Source organism: Podarcis liolepis (assembly GCF_965112155.1).
Source record: "Podarcis liolepis genome assembly, chromosome: 18".
Lineage (NCBI taxonomy): Eukaryota > Metazoa > Chordata > Lepidosauria > Squamata > Lacertidae > Podarcis > Podarcis liolepis.
In genome coordinates, this window is record NC_139572.1 from 1,219,805 (window position 1) to 1,240,050 (window position 20,246).

General features: G+C 47.7%; 1 protein-coding gene across 2 annotated transcripts in view; it reads left to right on the top strand.

Moving 5' to 3' along the window:
- PTBP1 (polypyrimidine tract binding protein 1) overlaps positions 1–18,056 on the top strand; it is a 38,212-nt gene extending 20,156 nt beyond the window's left edge. For both annotated transcript variants that reach the window (XM_083483876.1, XM_083483875.1), the window contains 9 exons: positions 1,021–1,131; positions 2,897–3,071; positions 4,245–4,322; positions 6,205–6,353; positions 10,729–10,762; positions 11,324–11,416; positions 12,701–12,917; positions 13,669–13,746; positions 14,738–18,056. In XM_083483876.1, the coding sequence (XP_083340002.1) occupies positions 1,021–1,131; positions 2,897–3,071; positions 4,245–4,322; positions 6,205–6,353; positions 10,729–10,762; positions 11,324–11,416; positions 12,701–12,917; positions 13,669–13,746; positions 14,738–14,870 (1,068 nt within the window). In that variant the 3' untranslated portion in view covers positions 14,871–18,056. The remainder of the gene's footprint in view (positions 1–1,020; positions 1,132–2,896; positions 3,072–4,244; positions 4,323–6,204; positions 6,354–10,728; positions 10,763–11,323; positions 11,417–12,700; positions 12,918–13,668; positions 13,747–14,737) is intronic.
- Positions 18,057–20,246: the final 2,190 nt, after the last annotated feature.

Below are 20,246 nucleotides of genomic sequence, written 5' to 3' on the forward strand. Positions count from 1 at the left end.
AGAGAATTAAAGAGAAAATGGGGCTGTGGGGCTGCGAAGAAAGCTCTTTTTCTCTGCCCACATTTGAGTTTTGTTTGTGGGCCTGTTTTCCTTGTCCTGCAAGTCTTTGTATCTGCGCAGAGGCCTGTGCACCCAACTAAATTTGTCTCTGACTAGGCCCGTGGACGAGGCATGCCTTTTAATTTCAGCAGATTTTCTGCGACTAACGTTGGGTGCAAAGTCCTAGAGTTCTGCTCTTTTCTTTTCAGGACACAGAACAGAAGGAGTTGAGCTTGCATTTTCTGGCTGTGCCTTTTGGGGGAGAGTCAAGGTGTAGGCTTCTGAAAGTGTGGTTCCAAAGGTCAAAACGCGTTTTCAAAAGTTAACTGTGCTTGAAGCTGCTTGTGACACATTAACTCCTTGCGCAAAGCTTGGCTTCTTCGCTCGGCTCTCCCAGATAAGGGTTCAAGGAGCTCCCATCTCAGCAGCACACACTTGACATTTGCTTATATGCAAAAAAAAACAAAAAAACCCTCCCTTTCCTGTCAGATGGGAAATGACCCCCTTTCCTTTCCCTGGCCCCATTTGCCATTAGGTCTCATCCTGCTCTGGGTGGTCCTCTTGTTTTAAAAAGTCACAAAAGCCTCTGTGGGCGACGTGCTCTTCACTTCCTGCCCTTGCAACAGAGCCAGCTGTTCACCATAGACACTCCAGAAGCAGAAATATTTGTAGGTTTCCTTAAAACACACTTCTGCTGCCCTCTAGTGTTGCCAGGCACAATCTGGGGCTTTGTTGCCTCTGATCTGCAGCAGCAATCTGATCTGCCTGCTGAGGCAAGTCGGGAGGAGAGCCTTCCTTACCATTTTTTCTTTTCTGCTGTGAAATTTCATAAGCGCCTTGGGCAAACTGGCAGATCCATAGCAGCTGCAGTCTTCCTGCTGCGTTGCTTTCATGCTTTCAAAACGGAGAGTTTCAGTCTTGGCCAAAAACGCAGCTTCCAGAGTTTACTTCAGGCGACTTTTCCGTTTTGTGCGCACGCAGATTTTCTCCAAGTTTGGCACCGTGCTGAAAATCATCACCTTCACAAAGAACAACCAGTTCCAGGCGCTGTTGCAGTATGCAGACCCGATGAGCGCCCAGCACGCCAAACTGGTGAGTCCTGCTTTGCGTGGTTCCTTCCGGTCTCGAATCTGCCGCAACACATGTTGCAAGAGGCAGCTGCTCAGGAGAAGCACGGTAAAGCATGCCTAAACACGGGTGCTCTCACCTGTGGCTCCTGGAAGCTGTTGGCATGCTACAGCGGCCACACCCAGGGAAAAGCATCGACTGGCCGGCTGAACCAGATGAGGGGAGCCGATGGGTCTTAAACCCTTGTTGAGTTAGGGGCTTCTCCTGCATGCTCTGGCGGAGTGAGCAGACAAGACCAAGAGTCAGTCAAGAAGGCGGTTTCTGTACATGCTGTAGAGCAGGCACGTCTAAAAAAAGCTCAGCGTTTTTGCCCTGAACCCCTAAAAAACGGGGCTATCCTCCTCCCTTAAAAAGCTCAACAACTTTGACCTGAACCCCCAAAAAGGGGGTAGATCCCTGCCAGTCTTTAACCCCGAGAGTAGATTGCAGTCTCTTGGGAGTTGGCTACCCTTGCTGTAAAGGGAAGTGAGGGGCAGGTGGGGCTTGTCAACCTGGTGGAGGAGAATGCTGGTCTTAAACCTCTGCTGCCTTTATGGGGTATCTTCGGGAGAAGGAAAGGTATGGGAGTAAACTACACACAAATCGGGAGTGGAGTCCCTAAGGGGGTTGGATTGTGCCTTGTGCGCCGCCTTCAGGCTCCTTCTGCAGCCAAGCCAGTGACAAACGTCTTTCTCTGCTTTCCTTTGGACCACATCAGCAAGGCCGGGGGGGGGGGGTTGTTGTCTAGGCAGCCCACTACATCTGGGGAGGTCACTAGGTGGACTCCGTTGTCTCTCGAGACGCACAGATGTAACAGGCACAATCTTAGACCCCGCTGCGTCTCTTCAAAGAAGAGCTCTGAAGTTTGAATTGGCAGGCAGGCCTCGCCTCAGCCCAATCCAGGCATCCCGTTAAACAAGGGTTCGTGAAGCCAAGGGGTGCCCAAACTTCTTTCAAAGAGGGCCAGATTTGATGAAGTGAGCATGCGTGAGGGCCGACCAAAGTTGTTGAGCTTTTTTTTAGGATAGAAGTTGCTGATTTTTGTTTGTTCGGAATTCATCAACCGCCGGATTAGACCCCCAGAACAGACTTTGGACATGCCTGGTTTAGACCATTGCGAGGTCTGAATTGGCAGATGTTTTTAATAGACCGCATGCAAATTCAGAATCTATAAATCACTTTTGTTTTTAGAATCAGCGTCATTTTACCTTAATAGCAAACTTGGGCGGTTGTGTTTCTGCCCCATCTGGGAGCAAACATGGGACCGGTCGAAAATTAAGGCATTGATTTCTGCATATGTATATATGTTTGTGTGAACTGCAAGCTTGCAGGGTGCTGGTGGCGGTTAAGTTACCGGTAAGAGGCCTAAATTGCACAGGCGGGTTTGCAAATGAGACGGTTTCAGTTGAAAACAGAATGAAAAGGGGAAATGGCCTAATCATGCCACACATAGTCTTTTGGGAGAGATGCGGGCTTTGACGTTGGGCTCCCACCTTGCAAAGGTGTGTTTTCTTTTTTTTCTAATCATCAGCCCCGAGAGACCCAACAAGGATCATTCCTCATAGGGGGACGTACTCAAGTACTGTTTTACAGAGAGTGCAAATGCGCTCCTCAGGCGTTCGCTTTTGATTATTTCCCCAAGTTACACATCCAAGACAAAGCAGCGGTCTTTTCCTGAAGCACTCTGGTTGGCTTGAACATAACCCGTCCTTTTGGCTCTCTTCCTCTCGTCCCCCCCCCCCCCCCGCAGTCTCTCGACGGACAAAACATCTACAACGCCTGCTGCACACTCCGCATCGACTTCTCCAAGCTCACCAGCCTCAACGTGAAATACAACAACGACAAGAGCAGGGACTATACCCGGCCAGATCTGCCTTCTGGAGACAGCCAGCCCTCCCTCGACCAGACCATGGCAGCTGCTTTTGGTGAGGGGCGGGTTGGGGTGTGTGATGGGGGTGAGGATTGGCTTCAGAAACATGCTGTGAACTGGGAAGAGTTTTCCAAAGCTCCCCTTAAGCTGTAGATTCAGAGACTGGGCAAGCTGCTCTCAGCTTCAGTCCTTTTCCGCCTGCCTGTCATAGTAGCAGTAGTAATGGCCTACCCTACAGGGTGGTTGTAGAGAGTCATCGCCATAGCAAAGCATGAAAAGTGACAGTGGCTGCAAGTTCCCTTTATGTGTCCAGCTTGGAAGAATAGACTCCTGCTGGATTTGTCCAGTATCCTAATCTCATGGTAGCCAACAAAATAGATCTTACAGGAAGCATGACCCTTTAATGCAAAACGTCCTTTAATTTTTGACACTAGAGTGGGCAGAATTCTAGGAATACAGTCGTACCTTGGTCTTCAAACAGCTTTGTTCTCAAACGTTTTGATTCCTGAACGCCGCAAACCCGGAAGTGACTGTTCCGGTTTGCAAACGATTTTTGGAAGCCGAACGTCTGGCGGGGCTTCTGATTGGATGCAGGAGTTTCCTGCAGCCAGTCAGGAGCCGCGCTTTGGTTTCCGAACATTTTGGAAGTCGAACGGACTTCCAAAATGGATTCCGTTTGACTTCCAGGGTACGACTGTAATTAAAACTCCATGTTTAGTCAGAAATAAGATTGTTTAGTGAGGCAGATGCAAAATGTATGTGCCTTAGCTTTGTATAAGTAAAGTTGTGGGTATGCTCAGTGCAGGAGAGTGAGTTGCAAACTGTTGTTTCCTGTGCTACCTAAGCACACGTAGCTTAGCTTCTGCCATCTGAGAACTAGCAAAAAAATTAAGTGGTGAAAAGGCACCACTACTAGATGAAAGATCTCCACCACAAGACAGCAAAGAAGCAACCAAAGGGCCCTTTCTGTTCCTCCTCATGAAGATACCTTGAGTGTTTTACAGCAGGGGTGGCTAACCTCTGTCCCCTTGAGACAAGGTTCGTTTTGTTGGGTCTCCCAAGGAAGGCACCCAGAACTGATGGGGGGGGCGCAGTTTCCCCCTTTAGCTTTCATGACGCTTACAGACTGCTGCTTTGTAAGTCTGTGACATCATTCTTGCTGCCCCTTTCTGATCCGTACGAAATCTAAATAACAGGTCCCCTTGTTCCTTCTTTTTCTTTTTTGTAGGTGCTCCAGGGATCATTTCTGCCTCTCCTTACACAGGGGCCGGCTTCCCACCCGCTTTTGCGATTCCTCAGGCTGCAGGTACTGCTCCTTTTTGAGGCTGCTGCCTTTTCCCAAACGCCGCTCGCACGGTTCTGCCGTACAGACGCCGGCAGCTCCTTCCCCTTCACCCTTACGGTCTCTAAGAGTCCAAAACGAAGCCAGCAGATCAGGGGCGACCCGTCTGGGGAGCTGAGGAAAGGAAGAGATTACAAAGTCCTGGAGCATAATCTGCGTTAGGCAGACCTCGGGGTTTCAGCATTTAAGCCCCTGGTTTGGTTTTTTTAAAAAAAAAATAGTTGTCATCCTTGAAGATCCCTGCGGGACAAATTTCCTCTTTGGTTATTAGGGCTGGTTTCCTCTCTCTTTAACATCCCAACACTGATCTCACAAAGAGGAGGTGGGTAGGAACCACACAGAAGTAATAATAATTATAATAATTTATTATTTATACCCTGCCCATCTGGCTGAGTTTCCCCAGCCACTCTGGGCGAATACTTAAGTGAATGCTTAAGCCCAGTGAATACTTAAGCCGGCATCCAAAATGAGCAAGGAGAGATGGCTAGAATTACACTCAAGGCAAAAGGCTTTTGTATATAACTTGAAAAGCTAAGAAAGCTGCAGCAGGGGGAAGCCAGGGCAAAATGCTGTGGCGTGGAGTGTTCCTTTTTAGGGGTGCCAGCTAGCATTGCCCCCCCTTCCAGGATATTTCCCTCCCCCCCCCAAAAAAATCTGTATTTGTTTCCCCAACAGATGCTCAGCATTCCATAGCCAGAGGCTCCCTCTATTTCCCAAAAGTCCTTTTTTTGTACTACTTGCAAAATCTGGGAGATTTCCCCCAAGCGTGCCAACGTCCTCGTGGGTACGATCCTGCCCGTACTCTGCCGGCCACTAAGGGTTCGGCTTTTGTACATTAGCAAACGGATATTTGGCCAAAGGAAATTTGGACGAAGCACTTTACGGGGTTACCAAGGGCAGAATTTTAGGGGGTGGGAAGGATCACAGACCGTCCTGAGATTCACTGCTGCTTTTGGGGTAAGGACCCTAGTAGCAGTTGGCGTAAGCGTCTAGGCAGGCCTCCCTATAGCAATCGAGGGTGAGATTCTTTGTTTCTGAAGCTTGCTGCGCATAACGGCAGTCCGGGGAAGCGGTGGTCGTGTGACGGTGCGCATATATTGATAATGCTCGGCCCCTGTACCTGTCTCTCCCTGCCCGTGGTGTAATCCCATGGGAAAACGGCAGAAACCCCCCCTTTATTTGTGTGCTGTGGCGTACAACAGGTAAAACGTGCCTTTCGAGCGAGGAATTTTGACGAGTGGTAACACGCAAGGGAGCTTTTCAAACAAGCTGGTGTTCGGACGCCTGCTTTTGAAAGGCCCCCTTCTGAAAACGAAAACCTTGTAGAATATATATGTGCATATACAGTATATATATATATTTAAAATGCCTGGAATGCACACAGCTGTGGTTTGGTATGTGCATGATCCGACTGAATGAGGCACTCCCAGGCATGTATTGGTGGAAAGACCCCTTAGGAATGCACCGCGTTTTGTGTGTTGTCGCACCCCCCTTTCCCCGCTTCTCTCCCCAGTGGTGGAATTTTTTGCTTTAGATAAACCCGTGGAATGTTGCCGAATCCAGTTCGTAAACTAGACACACCTAGAGCTTGTCTGGTTGCCCCCCCCCCGGCACCCAAGGAGAGAGAAAAATTCCTTTCCCCACCCCCCCAACTCTTGCCAGAAGCCCGAGAGCACAAACGCAGCACTGGAGAGGCTCTGTGGCCCTTTGCGTTCAGGGAGGATGGGGGCACCGAGACGCAAACCCCCTCTCTCCAAAGAAGCACCGTGGGTCAGCCCCACGGGGTGTCGGCCGAGGATGCGCTGTGGACTTCCATTCACTGGTTAATACGCTTTAATTTTTCCAGGCCTCTCAGTCCCCAATGTACATGGAGCGCTTGCTCCTTTGGGTATCCCTTCAGCAGCGGCCGCCGCAGCAGCCGCAGGGCGGATTGCAATTCCCGGCCTTTCCGGGGGTGGGAACTCCGTTCTGCTGGTTAGCAATTTGAACGCCGAGGTTAGTGGAAGCCTTGTAATAAATCTTCTTCTGTCCAACTTTAATATCTCATATATATATATATATCTATATTATTATTTACTTCTGCTTCTTCCAGTTACTTTCTGCTCTCGCCTATCTCTCCAGTCGCTTCTCACGAAATACTTTAACGCTGAAGCGTCACAATGCCAAACACCTTTCCTTTCTCTGAACTGGAGTGCGATAAAATGAGGGGGGAATGAACGGGGAGCCCGGTGTAATTCTTAAGTGGGTGACTTAAAGCAAGAAGGGGGGTGTGAAGCTGCCGCTCCCCAGATATTGCTGGACCCCCAATTCCTATTGCCAGAGGTTTCCCATCCCTGACTTAAAAGAGACACAGGTGGAAGCCTTTATAAACCATTGCCCTCTTCCTTGCCTTACCAAGCGCAAAGGTTTAGCTGGTCTGCTCTCACTCCCAACAGCGAAAAATTCAGAATGTGAAATCTCCCGCTAAGCTTTTGTCTCTACTTGGGTCGACCTCACAGTAGCCCAGATCCTCCCCTTTGGTTTTTCCCTTTGGCATGTCATGACTTTTTAAGAACTCTTTAGTTGGAGTGACGATGTGGCTTCTGTCCCCTTCATGGGTATCTTAATTCCTTGCCCTCCCCTCCCCTTGCCAGCTTTAGCTTCATTTTACCTTTTGCAAGTTATATATTTCCTTTGTCATGCATTGGTACATTCCCACCTTTGACCGAAATTCCTTTAAAGTTGTTGGTGTTGTTGTGCCTTACTTAATTTTTGCTCCTTAACTTTTAAAAACATTTTTAAGTTCCATTTTAACATTCCCACCCCCCTTTCCCCCTTTTTTGAGTTGGAACATTTGGCTGCCTTGCAAACTGAGGCTCTCGAGGCAAACAAAAAACGAAGCCTGGTATTTTCTGTGTAAAATAAAAGGATGCAATTCAGCAGAGACCCACTTTGCCTTTGAAGTGGGTTTCTGTGAAATTGCATTCAGGTGTTATTGCAATGTGTTTGTGTACATTGCTTGAGCCCCCCCGGTGCTTGAAACTGACAAGGCTGTGGCCAGAATCTTGGATTTCTGCTTATCTTGGTTGTTTCAGAAGCTCCAAAGCAGAGACATGGATGAGAGAACCACTATAAAATTAAAAAAAAAAACTTAATAGGAAAATAACCAATCTCAATCTGTTTTGCTATGTCTTTTTCTGTCCACTATAACTGCTTTTTTCAGAGCATGAGGTGCTGCCAGCAATTCATCAACTTAATGTGTAAGCTTTCGCCTAAACAAAAAAGGTTTTTAGGAGATGCCCAGAAGGGATTCAGGGAACTTGTAGTAGTGAGGGAGTTCTGGTTTCTTAACAGGTGCAAAGTGAACGTTATCACAGAATTGTAGAGTTGGAATTACGTGGCACTCGTAAACAGGCCAGTCCTTCCTTTCCAAATGGGCGTGAGTTAGTCGTGCCCCAGATTTAAGTGGGACGTGAGTGGCGCTGTGAGTTAAACCACGACGGGGTGAGCTCCCGTTGCTTGGTCCCAGTTCCTGCCAACCTAGCAGTTTGAAAGCACATCAAAGTGCAAGTAGATAGATAGTACCGCTCCAGCTGGAAGGTAAACGGCGTTTCCGTGCGCTGCTCTGGTTCGCCAGAAGCGGCTTAGTCCTGCTGGCCACATGACCCGGAAGCTGGACGCCGGCTCCCTCAGCCAATAAAGCGAGATGAACCCCAGAGTCGGTCACGATTGGACCTAATGGTCAGGGGTCCCTTTACCTTTTTACTCTGATTGTCACGAACACTGGAACTAACCCTTAGTCTTCAGCCTGATGGGACCTTGAGCCCTGGCAACTAGAAACCCCTCTCCTCATTCACTAGCAAAAGAAGGCATGGAGGGGTGGTCTGCCTTGAGTAGCTCCCCTGAACTGTCAGACCAGAGAGAGTGCAGCGTTGAGCTCCCAGATAGATCCTTGAATTCTTGAGCCTGTTGGAAACAACATTGGCTAGGAGGAGCAGGCAAGGGACTTAGCCGCATTCTTGCTGCTTGTAGCCAAAGGGCCGTTATAGTATAAATCACAGGGGAAAAAACAGGGAGGTGGGTTAAAACATATCATTAAGCAGTTAGTGGTGTTCTGCCACAGAACGTAAAAATCAGCGAAATGTCCAATGAACAATAAGCCGGTTGTTCCGCCACAATCCACTTCCTTGAGAGAGAAACCATTTGGGGCATAGGGATGCTATGAGGCAGGATGGAGGTAACCCTGAACATTGCCCTTTTTTAGAGTGGAGGCGAGCAGCCTTTTTTTGGCCCGGCAGGCCAGGTCTTTTAACCATCCCCTCAACCCTGCTGGCCGACTTGACAGGTGGGTAGGACCACCTGGTGGCAGAATGGCCTCAGGGCGATCGACACCTCTACCAGAAAACTGCATTATACGCTAGGAGTCTGAGAGTCTTTAGGGAGAGGAGAAGGAGTTACAGAATCTGAACGCACCTGCCCCTTTTTTGTGCCGCAGTTGTTTCCCAGGAAGCCCATGCAAGCACAGCTGTCGGCTGTGTCATTGCCTGCTAAACTCTGCACCTCCAATCTCAAAACGTGGCTGCCACGTTCTCTTGAAAAGCCCTGGTGGTTTTGCCTGTCCCTTAGGCGAATTGCTGAGCAGCTCCTCGCGCCTCTTGCGTGTATGTTCCTTCGACGCTCCCTCATCCATCCAGCTTCTCTCCTTTTGGGCTAAAAACCTCGATACCTGTAGTGAAGCTGTGAACTAACGTCTCCTCGACCTTTTTATTTTTTCCATTGCTTGTATAATCAGTGTTGTAGAAACTTAATCTGTGCATACTGTTTGGAGAGGCAGTGTTCTCCAGAGGGAATCCTCCCGTTCCCCACCACCACCACCAGGACCCACCAGTATCGATATGGCGGGTGGCTAGTCCGCAGACCCTTCTCCAAACCTTGATCGGTTCCTGCGCTGGAGTTTCCCGGCTTAGCAAGTTGGCGTCGAGTCGGGGAACCTTTTTGTAAGCATAAGGGGGGAAAGCTCAGTTGCGCTCAGGGGAAATGCAAGCTCCACCAGGCAACTCCCTGGCTTACAAAGAATGCTGAACTCAGGCCTTCTCCATCACAGCCTGCCATACTGAAGGGATTCAGTGGGGCAGGCCTTTTGTGGCGTCCCCCAGATGCTGTTGGCACGAGGGTCCTCCCATCGTCCCCAGTCAGTTTGGCCAAGTCTCCAGGGGTGGTTAGCGTTACAACCTGGCAACATCTGGGGAATAATAATAATGATTTATACCCCGCCCATCTGGCTGGGTTTCCCCAGCAACTCTGGGCAGCTTCCAACAGAATATTAAAACACAATAACCGATTAAGCATTAAAGCTTCCCTAAACGGGGCTGCCTTCAGATGTCTTCTAAAAGTCTGGTAGTAGTTGTTCTCTTTGACATCTGGTGGGAGGGCGTTCCACAGGGCGGGCGCCACCACCAAAAAGGCCCTTTGCCCGGTTCCCTGTAACTTGGCTTCTCGCAGGGAGGGAACCGCCAGAAGGCCCTCGGGAGATGGACCCCGGTGTCCGGGGTGGAGACGCTCCTTCAGGGATACTGGGCCGTTTAGGGCTTTCAAGGCCAGCACCAACCCTTTGAATTGTGCTCAGAAATGTACTTGTGTCCTGGAGGCTGACCTGGACCCTTTGAAGACCTGCCTCCCTTGTCACCCCACGTGACTGTTATATGTGGTCACGATCCGGAGTTTGTCCTCTTGCCTGTGAATCCCTCTGTTGCAATACTGCCTCTCCCTCTTAGTTATACCTTACTTAAGTAAAGTGCTCTTCTTTTTACTGTTGTGTTCCACTAGGTTTAAACAAAATAAAAACCAAAAACCAACCAACCACAACCTATTAACTAGTTTTTCCTCTGTAAAACCGAAGTATTGTACGTTTTTTAGAAATCTATAAATCTTTTACTGATGGAACACTACATATTTCTTTTATGTATTTACTGACCTATGTTTTTTGCTACTTTTTTTTCCTTTTCTCTCCACCCCCTTCCCTCAATTATTATTATTTTTTTTCCCCCTTCTCCCCCGATCCGGAATTTCTTTGCCAACTGACTGCACGGTACTTCTGCTTCCTGTTGTTGCTTGAAACAAATATATTTTTTATATATATTTTTAAAAAAAATACCCCCCTCAAACCAAAACCAAACCAAAAAAAAAAAAACCTTCCTGCTCTTCGGAAACCAACCTGCCCTTCAATATTAACCATCTTGAAAACTTCATCATCCATCAACCAATTTCGCCATTTCCTGCGGGGACTCTACCTTTCCTTCGTTGTCGACGATTTACGCAACCTCCGCTCTCCCCTCCGATTCCTTACCTCTTCCCTGTCTCTCCGCTGCCTTGCCTCTGCTGTTCTCTAAAGAGAGTTACACCCCAATGCCTCTTTATTCTTTTCGGTACGTTATCATTCACACTTTTTTTATTACCTTTTTAAAAATGTTATTATTTCACTTTGAGGTTTTGCTTTTCGGCGGGGGGTGGGGGGTGGGGAAGGGGCGGCGGGATGGGTTTTGCCGCTTCGATCGGATGCTTTTTTTATTATTTGCGTTACCCTAGCTTTAGTTATTTTCCCCGTTTTTAAATCATTTTTTTGTTTCGTACATCATCGTGCATGGTTTTGATTGCTTTGCATGCCTGTTTCGTTGGGTCAGGAAGAGAGAGCATGTGCAGATTTGCCCCTCCTGGCCTCCACGGGTCACTTTTTGGGGCCACAACCCCCCCCCCACAAGATAAAACATGTGTTTTATAACTCCACCTAAAGATCGTTCCACTTTTTTCTGCTGCTGGGTCAAGATGTATCCCCAGCAGAACAAAACCCAACTTTCAAGCGGGAGTGAGAGCAATGTGGGGGGTTTGGAAGTGCCTTGATTGGATTTTAGGCTAGAGGCAAGCGGATTTCGTCCTTGATAACCTCCTTTTTTTCACCACCGCCCCCTCTTCCCTTGCTTCCTCCCAAGGCGTGTATGGTGATGTGCAGAGAGTGAAGATCTTGTTCAATAAGAAAGAAAACGCCTTGGTTCAAATGGCAGATGGCAATCAAGCCCAGCTGGGTAAAGAATATTATTATTATTATTATTATTATTAATCCCCTCTTCTCTGAACGTTGGGGAATAGTAATGGCGCTAACAAAGGGAGCTGCCTTCTGTGTTGCTGTTTATTAAATTGGTATACAGTGGTACCTTGGTCCTCAAACAGGCTGGGCTCCCGAAGGCCGCAGACCCGGAAGTAAGTATTCCGGTTTGCAAATGCTTTTCTTGGTTTTCGAACGGTTTCGGGAGTCGAACGGGCTCCCAGAATGGATTACATTCAAGAACCCAAGGTACCACTGTCCTGCCCGTTCATCTTAAGATTGCGGGGCGCTTCACAACATAAGAATACAATTGTGAATCCACCAAACAGATAGCAAAACAATATGAGAACAATAGCCCCCATCCCCTGCAACAGATAGATCGAAAAGGCCATGGAATCAGCCAAACGTCTGGTTGAGGAGAAGCATTTTTGCCCGGCTCCTGTAGATACATACTGAAGATTTAGGGGCCCGTGTGTAGGGTAAAATAGCTCCAGCCAACGCAAAGGGGTTGGATTCAGAGTTGCCCTCCTGCAATTGGAAGGGCTCCTTCGATCCACAGGAGGGACAGAGAAGCAGTGGGGTTTTGCATTTGGGAAAGTCGGGAGGCGATTTCTGCCATTTCCCACAGAGCGCCCAGCGCCACCTCCCCACTGGTTTTGGGACACAGCGGAGTTTGGGTTGCAATGAGCTAACCGTTGCTTGCAGCAGACCCACAGAGATTAACGTTCCTAACCAGTTTTGGTCCGTTAATCTCAGTGGGTCTGCTGTGCGTAAGAGTTACCGTATTTTTTGCTCTATAAAACTCACTTTTCCCCTCCTAAAAAGTAAGGGGAAATGTGTGTGCGTCTTATGGAGCGAATGCAGGCTGCGCAGCTCTCCCAGAAGCCAGAACAGCAAGAGGGATTGCTGCTTTCGCTGCGCAGTGATCCCTCTTGCTGTTCTGGCTTCTGAAATTCAGAATATATATTTTTTTCTTGTTTTCCTCCTCCGAAAACTAGGTGCGTCTTACAGAGCGAAAAATACAGTAGTTTGATGCAACCACCACCGTTCCTCTGCCCCTGGGCATTTCAGCAAAGCCAGACTGTTGGTTTCTCTAGCTTACGATCAGCACCTGGGGTTGGGGGTGGGGTGTTTCTCCAGCGTTTCCTCTTGCCTCCCCCCAAAGAAACCTTTCGTGGGGCACATCTGGGTCTGCTCTGCCCTCTGAACATAGATACAGCCCCATCGTTTCCTTAACACACTCTCTCTTTCTCTCTCTCTCCAGCCATGAGCCACCTCAATGGTCAAAAGCTTCACGGAAAGCCCATCCGCATCACTCTGTCAAAGCACCAGACAGTACAATTGCCCCGCGAAGGGCAGGAAGACCAGGGGCTGACCAAGGACTACGGCAACTCTCCCCTCCACCGTTTCAAGAAGCCAGGCTCCAAGAACTTCCAAAACATTTTCCCCCCTTCCGCCACCCTCCATCTCTCCAATATTCCGTAAGTCGTTGCTTTGGCGATCCCTCGTAGCCGAGTAAGATTGCCTTCCATGAACACGATTTTAGCAGTGAGTCCGTAAGTGACTGTGGAGGCCAATTCTGGATCCCCACGTCCTTTCACAGTGGGGACATAAGTTTCCGGGTGGGAGTTGATGCCGGTGAGGGTTTGCCAAGTGTGCCTTCCTCTTAGCATGTTTCTCCCTCGCGTCCTGAGTTCGAGTGTCTTCAAAGCCCACGACACCTTTGGTCAAGGCTGTTCTCCAACTGGAGCGCTTGCAGGCCAGCGTTTCCCAATTGTTGGTGTTTATACTACATTTTTAAAAGATTTGCCTTGAGAGAGTCTTTGAACCTCTTTTGTTGACCACCAGCATTACGCTTTCCATTTTTAAGTTCGGAATAGAGGAGTTGCTTTGGAAGACATTTGTTGGTATATCAGGACCTTATATTCCAAGAAGGAAAGCCTCTGGGTAATTTTCTGTAAATGAAACCTTAAGCATTTTTTTGAGTTCCATATATATTTCATCCCAGAACTCCTTAATTTTTTTGCATGTCTACCACATGTGCAACATAGAGCCCACTCCTCCTCCACATCTCCATCATTTATGTGATACATTTTTGTCTCTCAATGTGTAGCAAGCAGTGAATTTCATGTTGATTTTTTCCAGAGATTGTTGAATTGGGCCCTTTGACTGTGTGAAGCAACTCCAGAGCCTGGACCTTAGCATAATCCTATTCCCTTTCTGTTCCCGCAGGCCTTCGATAATCGAAGACGACCTCAAGCTGCTGTTCTCCAGTAACGGCGGGATGGTGAAAGGCTTCAAATTCTTCCAGTAAGTGTGGATCCCCGTTGCCTTGCAGAAGCCGCCGCTGGTAGCAACTCTACTGTGTTGCATTGGGCGGATGAGCTCGGCATTAGAAATTTAAGATGCAGTGCTGGAGCCCAGGCAGATTGCCCTCTAAGAACAGGGCTCTGAAATCTCTTCCCTTTTCCTGACATGAGTATCTGCACTGGGCCAGTTGCCTGCGAGTCTCTAGTTACAGCGTTATTCAGACTGCAGGCTCCTTCTTTCCCCCACACCTCAGAGGGAAGGAGCCACAACACAGTGGCACGGAAAATACTTTTTGATGGGTCCCCCATACCTGATCACCAACATTCCCCTAGTTCAGGGGTCTGCAACCTGCGGCTCCGGAGCCACATGTGGCTCTTTTACACCTTTGCCGCGGCTCCGGGGCAGATACTAGCGAGGGGAGGAGGCGCATTGTGCGCCCCGACACTCCTCACTGTGGCGGGCGCTGTACTGGCTGTGACGTCGCATGGGGGTGGTGCGTGCGTTAGTCACGCACCGTCCCAACGTCACCTTCCCGGCCGCTGTCAGATCGGAGGGCAGCGGCACGCATGCTTTAAATGTCGCAATGGTTTTGCGGCTCCCAGGGTTTTTTCCTTCGGAAACAGGTCCAAGTGGCTCTTTTTGTCTTAAAGGTTGCAGACCCCTGCCCTAGTTCATTGTTTCCCCGATCTGATTCGGGGCACATTTCAAATTCAACCTTGGCTTTGGTCCAGATCACAAAAGCTGGAATGGAGCGGCTAGTCCCGTGGTGAGGCAGCCCGCTAAACGGCCAGCCTTCCCTCTCCGATGTTTGCCATAGGGCTGCCGAGTTGGGAAGGGGTCCCCAAAGGTCATCCAGCCCCACCCCCGGGATTGCTAGCTCCTGCCCTCTCTCTCTTCCTTGGCCTTGAACTTGGAACGGGTATCTCGCGCGCGGTCTCTGTGTGCTCTCCCCCCTTCTCTGACCCAGAACGCTTTTGTTTCCCCCGGGCAGGAAAGACCGCAAGATGGCTCTCATCCAAATGAGCTCCGTCGACGAGGCCATCCAATCGCTCATCGACCTCCACAACCACGACCTGGGCGAAAACCACCACTTGCGCGTCTCCTTCTCGAAGTCCACCATCTAGGCGGGGGTTTTCCGGAGGCGCCCGCGCGGCAGAATATGGACCCTGACTGAGAAAACAAAACAAAACAAAAAAGCCGTCGCCACCCTTCCTGGTGGCCTCGGCGTCCTTTTTTCCCAAGGGCTGGGCCACCGGCATGGGGGTGGGACAACTTCCGTCATTCCAGAAACAAAATAAGAAGCCACTTTAAAGAGAGAGAGAGAGATTGAGATTGCAGCAGAAGTGACCTTAAAAAGACAACAGATTTTATTTTTTTAAAGATGAAACAGTTTACCGGGTGTTCCTTTTTATAAAAAGAGAAATGCAAATTCTTAATTCACGTCGCTATAACCTTTCTTGCAGTGAGTGGGGTTGACTGTAAATAGATTTGACCAAGAAAAAAACACAAAACCATAAACTTAGAAGTTTACAGTTCTTGGTTAAGAAGCCTCTCCGGGAGTTTCTCCCCCCCTTAAGAAAATAACGAAATCCCACCCATTCCCAGAAAGCTGACCAGCTTCACAGCAATGCCTTTTATCTCGAGTCTGACCCTTTCTTAAAATACATTTTTTCCCTGAACACAGATGCCTTCCTTTGTTGGGGGGGGGGAGCCCTCCCCCCCCAAGCCTTGCATCAAGCATCCTGTGCCTTAGAAGCTTTTTCTGTAAAAATAAAAGGGGGGGACAGCAGCCATTGGGAAAATTCTTTAAAGTTGCAAAGAGGGGGGTGGCGGATAAAGCATTACCTTCCTCTAATATATCTCTGCGTAAAACGTATCTTAACTCGCAGACTGAGTTGGGTTTCCTCCAGCCCGCAAAGTTCGCAAGAATCGGGCCGATAATGTATTTGTGCTTGAATTGGGGGGGGGGGGGCGTCCTTTGCCCCATCAGTCGGCGTTTCAGCGAAAAGGGGGTTCCCCTTTTCGCATTAAGTATTCCCCAAAGCTGTGGAAACTGTAAATTAGTTAAACCGGAGCAGCCAACTTCTCCAAATCTGTGTTCAGAATCTTAATTTGGGCCTCATCCTATAAAAGGGTTGGTTTCAGATTCCTTTGTAACCTCGATTTCACCCTTTAACCACCAGCATATCTCCGATCTCAAGCTATTAGTAGTTTCAGCTTCTTGTTTTAACCCCTTTTCTACTATAATTTTGTTCTACAATGCAGTCTTACCTTTGCCTAGCAATATTTCCAGTTGACCAAATATTCTAATTAATTCATACGTATATATCTATATATGCAAAATGCAATAGCGTAACTTTTTTTTATATATAGATGGTATAAATATATCTAAACCTGCTCTTTCTATTACCCATGTATCCTGTACTCTTGTGATTTTTTTTTCTTCGTTCGTAAGCTGGAAAAAAAAAACCCCCACTAGCACATAATTTTAGTTTTATCGAGATGAAGTCGTTTCCGAAGATTAACGTTGTACTTTGAAGAAGTATTTAAAGTAGCAAATTCGAGAGAAGGAAAGGACCCACATTTAAAAGGAGTCATCTTACTGTAATAATCCAAGCTTATCTATATTATTTAAAGAAATGCAAATTGCTTTCTTCCTCTGCACCAAGATAGTACCTAAAAACACAATTCTTCTGTGACCTCCAACTTTTCCCGGGTTGATATATTGCCTTCTTTATATTCCGATGTTGCCTTACATTTCCCTCTTGGCTCATGTGAGATTTTAAGATAACCAGAATCTTTGTACTTAATATCAGGGTTATAGTTCCTCAAATTGTGGACCAAAGTTGTTGTTCGTTTTTTTTCTTCTTTCTCTTCGACGTATGTGGTGTTGTCTCTCAAGTCGCCCGCGTTCCCTGCTTCGCGGGATCTGTTGGACGACTTGCTTTTTTTCCCTTTTGTCACTGTGGGTTTTGGAAAGGAAAGAAAAAAGTCTTAAATCTTTTTTTAAAATAATCTATATATCCATCCCAGTATCACGGGGATGCAATCTATGCTGGAGGTGTGTATGGATGTTTTTTTGAGTCAGGATTTGTCCTTGGGTCACCCACGTAAAGGGGGGGGGGGGAGAGAGCCTCTCGCCCGCAGTCCTCCCCGTGCTTCGCAATAACGCCATCCGCGGAAAAGAATCTTGCCCGAGCGGCAAGGGCCGATCTGAAGCCGTCGGGCGGCCCTCGCTTCCTCAGCTGACCCTGTGCACATCGCCTTTTGTGCGTGTTTTCTCCCCTGCCTGCTTGCCCCCCGGTCTGTAGCTGGCGTCGAGGGCGCAGGTTGGCCTTCCCAGCAAGGTCAGCAGCCGCTCTCCGGGTTGAGAAACATAGCGCGCCACCCCCTTCGCCCGGCCCTAAAGGCAACGGGCTCTGGAGGGGGGAAGAGGGGTCTGGGGTGGGGCGGCTCGTTCAGCGCGGCATGGAGGTCCGTCGCTGCGGGGCCCCCCACGCCGGTTGATTTAGGAAGAAGGGGGCCACCGTTGGACCACGCGGCGAGGCACCCCCCCCCCAGCGGCGCCCAGCAAAAGTACCACTTTAAATGCTAACCTTGGTTAAAAACGATCTCTAGCGTTGTTTCTATGTTTTAAAAAGCGTGCTTTGCGTCTTGGGGGGGCCGCTCGGACATCACAAACCCTCTCCCCCTGCTGACGTGTTTTTTTTTTTCATTTTTAAGAAGTAGCTTGAGAATCAGTCAGCAAACCTTTGAGGACTTCTATATCCGCGTGTGTTGAGTTGGTATGTTTTCAGACGCACACAGGCGTATAGCAGTTTAACTGGGTTGCGGGGGGAGAGAAGGGAGTTTAATCTTTCCTTTTTTTTCCTGGTTCCACCCCCCCTTCTCCTTTTCGATCCTGTGTTTTTTTTCATGTAAATGTGAGTAATGAGGAAAAAAAGGTGTAAATATTTATAATTTTTTATACCTGTTGTAAGACATGAGGGGGCAGCAGAACCCACGTTTTTTGGTAAAACAGATGTATTGTATATTTTGATAACCAGCTTATTACAGGTTCAGTATTGGGGGCTGGGGAGGGCTTGCCATTCGTGTCAGAAATTCCATCGCTTGGCTCACGAGGGGGAAAAAATGTAATGCAAAAAAAGAAAACAAAAAAAAGAAATTAAAACTATTCTATACTGAACGTAGTAGTTTTTCTTCTGTAGCCCATTACTTATTTTCCTTGTTTGGATTGTAGAAAGCAGTCGATTGGCTTATCTGTACTTCTTTTTATTTTGGCTCTCAATAAATGTCTTCTGTATTCTTTGCTTCTGTTTCTTTCCTACTTTTTATTATTGTGCCTTTTTTTGTTTTTGTTCTCTTTTGTTTTTATGCTCAACTCCCCTTCCTCATATAATTCCAGCTGCCTCCCATTTTATGCACCTATTATTTTTATTTATTTATTTCCATGCTTCCCTGGGGATGGGGGGAACTCTGCAAGTCTTAAACACATCTCTTTTTTTAAAGTTTCTGGTGGTGAAGAGGGAAAGTTGCTATACTATAGAGAGACGACTTTCAATGGGGAAAGGTTGGCTGTAGCACATCAGTATTAACCCTGTCCATCAATTTGCCTTATACTACATTTATTAAGATATGCCTTGAGACAGTCTTTATACCTCTTTTGTTGGCAACCAGAATTACACTTTCCATTTTTAAGTTCGGAATAGAGTAGTTGCTTTGGAAGACGATATTCAGGCATCCGCACAACATGACCAGTCCAACAAAGTTGATGTTTATTGACCCCATACGTGGCTTCCTTTAATGTTACTTGTGCCTGTATGGTGAATTGCACAAAGACCAATTGTGTGAAAATGGGCAAGGATAATTTTAATTGCTCTGATTACGTAAATATTTCCTATGTATATAAATATACAGAACTGCCTGAAGGCTGGTTCTGGTCGTGTCCAGGCTATACATTTAATTATATTCCAGCGAACATCAGCCATGGCACACCTTGTTGTTTAAGCCGTTTGTCCATCATATTACCCAAAAAACATCACCTGTCCCGCTCTAGATATCGTTGCATCATCGCTTCGACACTGAAGATCTTTGCTTCTTCCAGTACACTGGCATTAGTTCGCCTGTCTTCCCAAGTGATGTGTAAAATATTTCGGAGACACCGTTGATGGAATCTTTTGAGGAGTTGGAGATAGCGTTTATAAGTGGTCCGTGTTTCACAAGCAGACAGTAAGGTTGGTTTAAAGACTGCCTAAAGGCAAATCTTTAAAAATGTATTATAAACACCAACAATTGGGAAACACTGGCCTGCGAGCGCTCCAGTTGGAGAACAGCCTTTCCCAAAGGTGTCGTGGGCTTTGAAGACACTCGAACTCAGGACGCAAGGGAGAAAGGTGCTAAGAGAAAGGCGCACTTGGCAAACCCTCACTGGGATCACCTCCCGCCTGGAAACCTATGTCCCTACTGTGGAAGGATGTGTTGATCCAGAATTGGCCTCCATAGTCACTTATGGACTCACTGTTAATGTAGCCTTATTGAAGTTCACTGATTGGGTCTGCGTTGCTCCGGGACAGGAGGAAGGAAGTCAAAATGACACCGAGTTGGTTCAAAGAAAGAGTTTATTCTGCTCTCCAGATAGCAGAAGGCACTTGCGTGATTAGTCCACAGCAAGTCCAAAGAAATGACAAGTTTCATGCAGTATTTATATCCTCCAGGTGCCCTCTCCCTCCTTCCAACCACGTCAGCCTATGTATGCAGGTTAACATCACATAGGTTCCTGCTCTGGTACTCTCAACCATAAAAGGGATTTCCTTCCTGCACTCCTGACCGTAAAAGGATATTCCTGTTCCTACTCCTATCTTGGAGCAAAAGGTTACTACTTCCGAGAACATGCTCTGGCGTTAGTCCCAGACTTGGGTCTCCCCGTCATTTGTGGTCAGAACATAAGATATGTCTGTGTCTGTTCTACTGGTAAAGTCAAGGCCAGTCTTGCCGTCAAACTGATAAGGGAGAGAGCTGTGTTCTTGTTTTGCATTTGCTCAACGGCTAAAGTTTATGCATTTTAGCTAAGGAGAAATGGGGATTTTGGTGCAGTTTAAAAATGCCTGCACAGGCAGTTTTGGGGTTTGGGAAACCCATTCCTTCATTAAAACCGTGTTCATGGGAGACAATCTTACTCGGCCACGAGGGTTCGCCAAAGAAGAAGTTTGGAATGCAGCCCTTGGTTCTCCACTGCATGCAAAATGTATTTTTGCAAACAAGCAAAATTCCCCAAACAAAAAAATAAAAATGAGTATCCTTCATTTTTAAGATTTTTTTAAACTAGCCCTGCATGGCAATGAAATGTTAATTTATCTGGTGTCTGGAGCGATTGTGCCTTCGGCCACATTGCAGGGGTCTCTATAGCAACCCCAGCGGGGAAAAAGCACAAAGGGGGGTGGGGGGCTGGCTATTGTATTCCTGTCTTTGTTTTTCTCTCTCTCTCCCAGCAAGCTCGCTAG